The sequence below is a fragment of the Lycorma delicatula genome, chromosome 3 (assembly GCF_047948215.1).
Source record: "Lycorma delicatula isolate Av1 chromosome 3, ASM4794821v1, whole genome shotgun sequence".
NCBI lineage: Eukaryota > Metazoa > Arthropoda > Insecta > Hemiptera > Fulgoridae > Lycorma > Lycorma delicatula.
In genome coordinates, this window is record NC_134457.1 from 220,619,741 (window position 1) to 220,629,619 (window position 9,879).

The window sequence follows — 9,879 nt, forward strand, 5'->3', positions numbered from 1 at the left end:
TGAGTGTTATTTTCTGCCCTCCATAGCAACAATGCTAGGAAGGGCAAAAAATAACACTCAAATCAAATAGGTAAGCAGATACCTATTTTTTTTTTTTTTTTTGTAATAGGTAATCTATTCATTACTTTTTAAACATTTATGATAGATTTTTACTCAATCACATAAACAACTCATTAACATTAATTCACATAACAATTAATTAATTTATTTCACATACTCATTAAATCTGTATAATAGTTAAAACTGTCGGTGAAATTTATTTTAATTGAAAAGGAAATAAACATTAGATTAACAATGTAAACTGCATCATTTTTTTATACACATACTGAACTGAATCTTGTCATATACTGAACAGGCCTACACATCTCATCAGCAATGCAATTTAAGCCAACATAATTTAAAAATATCAAATATTAAAGAAATTGGAATTCTTTAATTTTAAATATAAAAAATGTTTAGATTGATCACTCAGTATTTATCTTATACTTGAGATATGGTACAAAGAAATTTTAATTGTCTTGATGCTTGCCTACAATACAATCTTCAAACAGATGTTTACCAACATGAGAATCAACTGCAGACAGTGGATCATCCAAAAGATAAATATCAGCTTTCTTATAAATGGCTCTAAAAAAAAAATTAATGAAAACAAACATTTTAAAACATTAATAAACAAAATACGGTGTAATTATACCTTACAAAATACAAAATAGCAATTTGCATTTAATTAGCTAGAACATTTAAAACATTTTTTAAACCCATACTCTTGCATTAAAATTCAAAATTGTAGATTTAGTAATGTGAAGAAGATTCTAAATTATTGAAAACTTATTATAGTTTTGAGCAATATTACTAGACAACATGTTTTTGTTTGGTTTTGATTAACAGAATTGTACAGGAGAGATTTACTTTCATCTAGACAAGACAAACTTCAGTAAACACTAAATAGATATAGTGTACTGCTCAATTAAAATTCAGCAAAAAAACATTTTCAAGTAACATTAGTCAAATCTAAATAAAACATAAAAGGTATTATTATACCTTTAGGATTTAGGTAAGACAGAAATCTACTTCCATATAATTTGATATTCTACTACACTTTGATCATCTCAAGTGCAACATCATGTAAACTGAAGAGTAATAAATAAGGATGCAATGAAAACGGTCAATTACATTCAATTATCCACATAATATACATTTAATCTATTTCACCTAAAGACCATAAAAGTAAAATTTCTTTCTCCACATAAAATTTTTGAAGCGCTATATAAATATTTCAATTTTTAAATTACTTACATCAATAAAAATTTTCTATATATTACTTTTTTCTATTATTTCTGGAAGTAAATAATAACAGGAAAAATTTAATCGTTAATTAAAATAAAAGGTCTTTATAAAAGACCTGAATTCATTATAGAGACAGACCCTTTCACAATAAATCTAAGCAAATTTTGAAACTTTTTATTTTATTTTATAATCATTCATGTCAACTAAGAGATGCTGTTACTATGTAAAAAGTTATAAAGCTGTAAAATAAAACAAGTTCAAAATTGATTTAAGACCTCAATACTGGAACTTTTTTTGTGTATCATTTTTAACTGCTTAGGGGCTATGTGGTGCCTTGCAGACATTGCCTCGGTCGACCCTAAGTGATATGGCTGTAGGCTAGTCCTCCCTTTGTATGCAACTTAGAGCTGCGCTCCTATCAGGGTCCCTCCTGGTTCATCGAGATATCATGTCCTCCTCTCTGGATAAATCTACGCCTGGGATCTTTCTCAATGCAGTTAATACAATGGTAAAAGTATTATTCAGATTTGCCTGGCGGTTCATAAATTTTTTATTAGAATCCGATCAATAATTAGAAACAAACACATAGGCATTGTGATTTGCAAATAAATAATCATACGCTACAGATATATTAAAACTTACCAGCAGTGAATAATCTCCATGATTGTTTTGAACGCTCTATATAAAATGATCTGAAGAAAACTTCCAATAACTCAGAAACATCATGGCGTAATTCAATTTCAAAATCTTCTTCTAACTGTCTGAAATACAATACAAAATATAAAAATATTTTATTATTTTATAAAACATATTTATAAATATGAAAAAAAAATGTTTATACATACATCAAATATCAAAGGAAAGTAATAGTGATATATTTTAGAAAGCCTTTCAACAATCAACAGGTGCTTTAACCATTAGGCTTGCGTAACTACTGTATAAAATATACAATTCTTAAATTTACAAGCGATATTTGCCTACAAGATTAAGGTTAAAGAAAAGAGGGCAGTAAGAAACCATTGATGGAGAAACCGCATTATGAAGTAAACACTCTAATGATAAATGTAAATAATAAATGATTTTACACTGACCGGTCATAAAATTGCCCAAATGCTGCAACTAAAAAATTAAAAATTCCAGCAGTTTAACCAGTAGTGACAGGACGGCAATCAAAAGACAAAGCATCATTCTTCTCTACTGCAGTCAAAAATCAAGAATTTTATTTTATTTCTACAAACACTTTAAAGGCTGTCTCTGTTTTACTATTATACAGATTTGTATACTAAATCATGGATACTCGTGCTGTTTGGTAGTTGGGTTTTCAATTAAATTGGTAGTTGGCATCTCAGGAATGTATTCACCTCAGAATACACTTCATTTGTACAAGACAACAATTCATTTCATTCATACATATCATCCTCTTAATTAATACCATACGGTGGTTCAAGAGGCTAAACAGAAAAATAAGGAAAATATATCTTAGATATTTTCAGATGGTGTTGGTCTGATTGGAACTCTGATAAAGATATAGAAGAAACCTTTTTTCTTTCTTGTCATTTATGGACTCAAATTCATATTCTTGAAATAATTGGATGATTCTTTTACTTTATGTCACTTTGTTATGTATTTACCCGATTTCATTCAAGGGTGAGGGACAATAAGACAATTTTTTTACTTTTTTTACTGGTAATTGTTTTGGTTGATATCTCCTGACTGGATAAACTGACTGCTAAAAAATGTTCTATGATGATTTCTGAATATTGGCCATTTAATTCTGGTTATAAAGGATCAATGGAGCAGGGACATATGGTCATCATGAGTTAAGTAACTTCTCTGGGAAAGTTATGACACTTTTATGGCTTTTTTTTTAAATTTCAAGTTTTTTAATACAAAAAAGTTTTGTATAGACTCATATAAATAAAATATTTATTATTTTATTCTTTCTTTAAGGACACCATGGATCCCTATCCAACACAATGTTAACATTGGTATATTCTAACCTCTTGAACCAAATAAGGTATATAACCTTTTCTTTTTTTTTTCATTTTAAACGTTATGTTTTACAAATTCTGAACGTACAACTTTTCATTTGGTGTAAAAATAGAATTTTAATAATTAAAAAAAAAGTAAGTCTTTTTTATGTTTCATTTTTTCCCTCAAAAAATATTTAAAATTTTTAAACACTATACATTCAGTTGAAAGAGCAAAGTGAGTTGTACATTCACAAAAAATTTGAAGTTTCTTTTATAGTAGCTGAGAAAAGTGTACCTAAATTGTAAAAACTGCATCTAAAAAAATTTATAAACAGAAAACATACCTGCTGTTCACAACTAATCTCTCATTTTCTTCTGCTCAGATTCCTTCTGTCTACTCTTTTTTGTCTGGTTGGATGTCTCATTCATTACATTTCACTCGCTAATCTAGTTTTTTCATTGCATCAACTGTGTATCTGCCTGGATCTAACTTCATTTCTTCTAAAGCCAAAAATTTTACTATATTTCAGTCAATAAACTTACAAATAGCATGGTATATTCCAAAATGAAGAGTTTTAATACTAACAAAAATTAATTTGTGTATCGTAAAAATTAATCAAATCGTATTATTCAAACTTTCACTGACATTTTGGGTTTTGTAAGATAAAACATTTTTCCATCTACATACTATCAGATAAATCCTTGAAAAAAAACTTAATTTCTTTTTAAAAATATGCCTTCTTTCAGCATCCCAGACATACTCCCTTGACGTCAAAATTTTAGTCTTTGCTAAAGACACAACAGGAGAAATATTTTGGGTTGTTGGAATCTTGTAATTACATCCACCTTTTCGTTTTTTTAAACCAAGTTTCAATCTACGCATATCGGGCTAAAAATACAACTATTTACACTATAAACAACGATAACAAATAATATCCACAACTGAACACTTAACAACAAATAAACAAAATTACACCAACGGAATGTTACACTCAAGTCAATAAGGTTATGTTACAAAATAATGAGAAACAATGTTGATAATTTAAAAAAAAATACAGTAGCAAATCATAAAAATAATCAAGATGAAAAATAATACAGTAAAAGGAAACATACAGCGAAAGTCAACATTTTGATATAAAATCAAAAACTTGTGTCGACAAAAAAAATCATACATATTTTTATATACAACAGAGATAAGCGATTCAAACGGCATTGGAAAGAGGAAATTTTAAACTACATTTTAGAACAAAAAATCTGTTTGGATACCACATGACTTCCTTGTTCGCCTATTAAATTATATATAAACATTTTTTTTTTTAAATGAAAAGTATATAACATTTTATTTTATTAATAACTTGTGATATCTTTTCATAATTTTTTTTTATTGTTATTATTGAATTATTTATTTTAATTTTTTTTACAATCAAAGGTTAATAATTATTAATAAATCAATATATATAAACTAAAAAAAAAAAGTTAAAAAAAAGGAGAAAAAAATTAGATTAGAACAGATGCGCCTTCCCCTTGTAATGTTTCATTAATTAAAATTTTATTTGGCTATTACACTGGAACCGATGAAAGTAAGTACCACTTATACAGTTGAAAAGCTCTCAACGAGGGCTTACTACTGCAGTTAAGAAAAAGCCCAAAACCCAAATGTTTTTGGATTTTGGGCTTTTTTTGGACACTTTTGGTTCAGTCAATGCAATAAAAAGTGTAGGGCAAAACTAGGCGGTCCAATAATATTAAATCCAAAATTTCAACATCCTGTGGCTAATTGTTTTGAGTTACGTGAGATACATACATACATATAGACACCACACCAAAACTAGTCAAAATGGATTCAGGGACGATCATAATGGATATTTCCGTTGAAATCTGGAAATCAAAATTTTTTGTGATCACAATACTTTGTTTATTTTGTACAAGGAAGTAAAAAATAACTGTTTAAAACCGTGTAAAAAATACAAAAATACAGCCTTAATTATAAATTAAGTTTTAATTTTCTAGGAAGGGGTGAACATTTTTTGTCAAGAAAAACTTAAGAGAAAGGCTCTCAAAAAAATTAAGATTTTTATATTTTAAATACGATGGATAACTTGCAAGATGGATTTAATTTATTTTCAACTTAAATCCAGCTAACCTGTTTGCAAGATTCAACCAAGCTTCTCTTACTTGTCTTAAGACCACTTATTATCTATCCTCTTTAATACCCCATTTGAAACACTTCCATTTTTTCCTTTAGATTTTCATATTGTCTTATTATGTTTCCGTAAAGCGGTATACTCTGATAAATATATTCAACAAGTTTTATTCTAATTAGCTCTTAGATCGCTATCTAATACCGATAAATTTTTTTCTGATAAAGTTCTTCTTGCTTATGTAAAAATTATTTTTTATTTAAACCTTATTCAGATGCACGATTCAGACGGTTGTTTTTCATTTCGTGGAAAAATTTCCTCTTCTTGGTTCAATTAGAGTGAGATGATAGAAGTTTTAAATTAATTAAACAATTTGGTTTCACACAGGTGAGTCTCAAGGTCTCCAGGGGTCACGAGGCTGAACCCAGGACCACAGAGCTCATTTTGCTTACCATTCCTGTCTAGCCAGAGGACTCCATTTCCTGGACCCCAGCATTGTTTATTACCGTCAGGGTTGTGAAAATACTACTGATAAATAATAATTATAGTATTCCAGCTTTATAGAAACTCGAAAAAGAAACTAAATTACAAAAGACATCTAGTAGTAACTGCGGTAACTAAAGTACACAGACTTTTGATGATGAAACCTCCATAACCTACTTCAGTTACCACGGTGACATAAATACGAGGGTTATTTTTTTTTCAAGGTCCGATCCGTCGCGAAATAAAAACCCGCGCAAAAATCGGATGAACCTTTGGACATATATGTTACGCAGCGTTTCTAGTACGGCCTTCAATCACGCCGCGTCACTTCGTTTAGTTCTGAACACGCAGCTAGCACGTAAAGATGTTTACAACAATAGCATCTGCCGCCAAGTGTGAAGTGCATGCGGTAATTCGATTTCTTCAGGCTGAGGAGTGTAATGCGGCTGAAATTCATCGACGAATAAGTAATATGCACGGTGAAACTTCAACGAGTGACAGCAAAGTGCGACAATGGTGGAGGAATTTTAAGGCAAGACGTACAGATGTTCATGATGCAGGCGGTCAGGGAAGGAAGCGAGTGACAAGCGATGATCTCATTGAGCGAGTTGATGAAGCGATTCGAGAAAATCGTCGGTTCACAATTTTTGTATTGGCGATTCGTTTCCTGAAATTTCAAGGTCAGCTCTCTACACCGTTGTGAGTAAGAGACTTCAGTACCACAAACTGTGTGCGAGATGGGTTCCCAAGATTCTGTCCGACCGTCACAAAACAATGAGAACGGACGCCTCCCTAAAGTTTCTCCAGCGCTACCACAATGAAGAAGATTTTTTGAACAAAATTGTCACAGAGGACGAGACACGGGTCCATTTCGAAAGTGAAGAAACAAAAGAACAATACAAACAGCGGATGCATTCTCATTCTCCCAGTAAACCGAAGAAGTTCAAGCGAACCTTGTCCAACACAAAGCGTACGGCTATTGTGTTCTGGGACCGGAATGGAATTCTCTTGGTGGAATTCATGGAACGTGGCACGACCATCACTGCAGCCTCATACTGCGTGACTCTTCAACGTCTACGAAGTTCATGTGTGTATCTGTTGTAATTTAAAGCAGGTTTGCCCTCGTTACGTTCTGCAAATTATTTGTCGTGCAATTAAATACGGTAACTTAACTCTGCATTTAAGTTTATGAATCTGCAATCTTTGCTGAAGAGAACGATCGGTTATTCTTAAAGAAAAATAACGATATCCACCTCTATCAAAACAGAAAATAAAACTGTTTTTTAACGCTCGACACAAAACTTTGATTTACAAGAAAGGGCCTTACGTTTACTTTGCCTTTTTTAATAAATTACCAAACGATTTAAAAAATCTTAGCGCCGATTTATTTAAAATACAGACGGTTCAAAGAGCGACACAATCTCACGGAAGAATGTTTTCTTCTTTAGTTGCAAGTTTAATCGAGGTAAAACGGGTTACAAAATGCAGCAGAATATATTCGTCGCCTCCCGATACATTAGACGTGCCAGTTACGCCCAGACCCAAAAAGCCTTCACAGAAAAGTAGTTCTCCATCAAGCGGCAGAATCAAGAGACAGGGAATGCGATAGACGCAGCCAAAAGCGCTCGACCGAAAACGGTACCATCAGAAAAGTCGATCGACGTGCAAGCTTTATATTCTGTTAGTCCCAAGAAATCTGTGCGACGTCTATCTAACCGTTCTGATCTTTTTTGGTAACGCCCGCACGGCATCGAGCAAGCGTTTAAAGATGCGTTCGCACAGCATTGCTGTCGTTCACGAACACTGAACGAAGACACTGACTTCAGAAGACTTTACCTGAAGACACTGGAAAAGGTGTAGCTTTCTGTCAGCGGTTCATGTCATAACTCGGACAGGGGATGAATCCGACGATCGGTTTCGATCCGACGAGACACGGTTCCAGCAATATGGAATTACCATGAACGCACAGAATTCACGCATCTCGCGTACGGAAATCCACATCGATGCACTAGTCTCCTCTCCGCGGACAAAAAAATGGGAGTTTCGCGTTCAATATCAGCAGTCGAAACTTCATACATTCTTTCCGGCACTGTGAACTATGAGCGCTACATACAGACGGTGCAACAATTTGTAAACACTATACCTGCAGACCGGATAGATTACACGTGGTTTCAACAGGACAATGCTACGGCTCATATAGCCGACTTTCCTGTATCGGTGTTTTCGTGGACAATCGATTTCGAAAGGATTGTGGCCCCCTCGGTCTCCTGATTTATCCTTTCCTGACTTTTTCTTGTGGGGGGATACCTTAAGGATGACGCTTACAAAACTCATCCTCACACCGTTCCTGAATAGCAGAGCGAAATTAAACGATATGTCGCGAAACACATCGTTTAAAACGATGTTTAAAACGAAAAATATCTATTTTTCGAAGCGAATGAATTATCAACCCCTCGAATTACAAAACGGTTTATTTCAGTATATTTTTCTGCAATCTAATGTTTTAAATAGATTTCAAAAGATAGCTAAGTATTGTAATGAATACAATGATTGGATTTCAGGAAAATTTCGACATATCTTGGCGTTTCACAGCCTCAGACCCCAAAACCACCGTCAGCTCAAAAGTTTATATATATATATGTATATTTCAATTTCTTGTAAACACGATAACTGCCGTATTTTTCAAATTGTTCCTTAAAAATAACTCTTCAGAAAATCTGTCTACTTCGTTAACGGCCAAAATCGGATCATGGGACTGGAAATGGGGGAGGGCCTTTCGAAAAAACAAAATATCGCTATAACTCTCTTATTAAGTAAAATATCGAAAAGTTTTTACTCTTTTTTGGATAAGGGTTTAAAAGTTATCTAAGTAAAGCTTTATGATATTATTTAATTTTATATTATTTTAATTTTTTTCTGATGCCTTTCCCTCAAAAATTATTGCAGACCAGCACGAAGCCGACTAAATTATAGCTGATATTCAGCCCTGAAATTAGTCTTTTTACTCTGTTCATCGGATCGAACGGTTATATCGTGTCATATCGTGTTATATCGTGTCATCCCAGATTCCTTAAAAACTACTGCAGATACAGTTGTGGTAGGTATTTTATTTAATTTTTAAGATAAAAAACCATTGAAATCACTAATTCTGCCCCGTAATCAATGTCCAAAAAATTTCAGTGTGACCTGTTTAACCTGTTTAATTGCTGAAGTCTGAGTGAAATCTGTCATTAGCCGTTACTCACAAACGAAGCATTTTAGGGCATACATTTATATGAAATTTTCCATAAATTTAAGGTGTAGAATATGTTATGAAAATCCCAGGAGAACTTTTTTATACACTCTGTATACAACTTGATTTCAATTCCTTTTTTCTTCTTTTTATCAAATTTAGCTTCTGGGAATCACAGTCGGGTATTACTTCTGAGGATGATATGTGAGTGTAGTCCAGTTCAGATTTAGGTCGACCATTTCTGAGATGTGTGGTTAATTAAAATCCAACCACCAAAGAACGCCGGTATCCGCGATCTAGTATTCAAATCTGTATTAAACTAACCGTCTTTACTAGGATTTGAATGTTGGAACTCGCGGCTTCGAAATCAGCTGATTTGTGAAGATCGCCACTACAACAACCCCGTCGGTGTAATGTCAATTTCAAAAAAAAAAAAAAGGCAAGTTGGCTATAGTTTCAAACGTGTAAACCTCCCTCTTGAATATATTGTTATGACCAACCATTATTTTTCTATTGGAGCTAAAGAACATATTAATAATATAAAGAAAGGCTGTTTCGATAAATCCAATTATGCTAATCACATTTTATAAAATAAACATAATTACAACTAATTATTATAAAAATAATTACAAATAATTTTATTAAAATATTAGATTTTTCCACCGATTATTATAAAACAAGCAATCTCAAAACATTATTGTAATAACAATAAATTAATAAAGGAACATATCAAATTTGAAGATGATTTTCTATTTAAATTAAT

The 9,879-nt window shown here is 32.2% G+C and overlaps 1 protein-coding gene across 2 annotated transcripts; it reads right to left on the reverse strand.

Moving 5' to 3' along the window:
• Positions 1-251: 251 nt before the first annotated feature.
• On the reverse strand, positions 252-4,235 carry LOC142321098 (uncharacterized). 2 transcript variants are annotated; one of them, XR_012755580.1, is made up of 3 exons: positions 3,605-4,235; positions 1,930-2,048; positions 252-627 (listed from the first exon to the last, which is right to left on the reverse strand). XR_012755580.1 is itself a non-coding variant. In XM_075359095.1 (2 exons), the coding sequence occupies exons 1-2, from the start codon at positions 4,141-4,143 to the stop codon at positions 510-512; spliced, it is 240 nt and encodes a 79-aa protein (XP_075215210.1). In that variant the 5' UTR covers positions 4,144-4,235; the 3' UTR covers positions 252-509. The 2 variants fall into 2 exon arrangements, 1 of the variants encoding a protein (XP_075215210.1); XM_075359095.1 differs by lacking the exon at positions 1,930-2,048 and having other exon boundaries at positions 4,022-4,235.
• Between the last annotated feature and the right edge of the window lie 5,644 nt (positions 4,236-9,879).

What these genes read in the sequence shown, in the direction of transcription:
- LOC142321098 (XM_075359095.1), bottom strand. Translation starts at nt 4,143, where the DNA reads ATGCGTAGATTGAAACTTGGTTTAAAAAAACGAAAAGGTGGATGTAAT. An exon ending in AAAATTTTGACGTCAAGGGA is followed by an intron (nt 628 to 4,021) that starts GTATGTCTGGGA and finishes TTTTTTTTTTAG; the next exon opens with AGCCATTTATAAGAAAGCTG.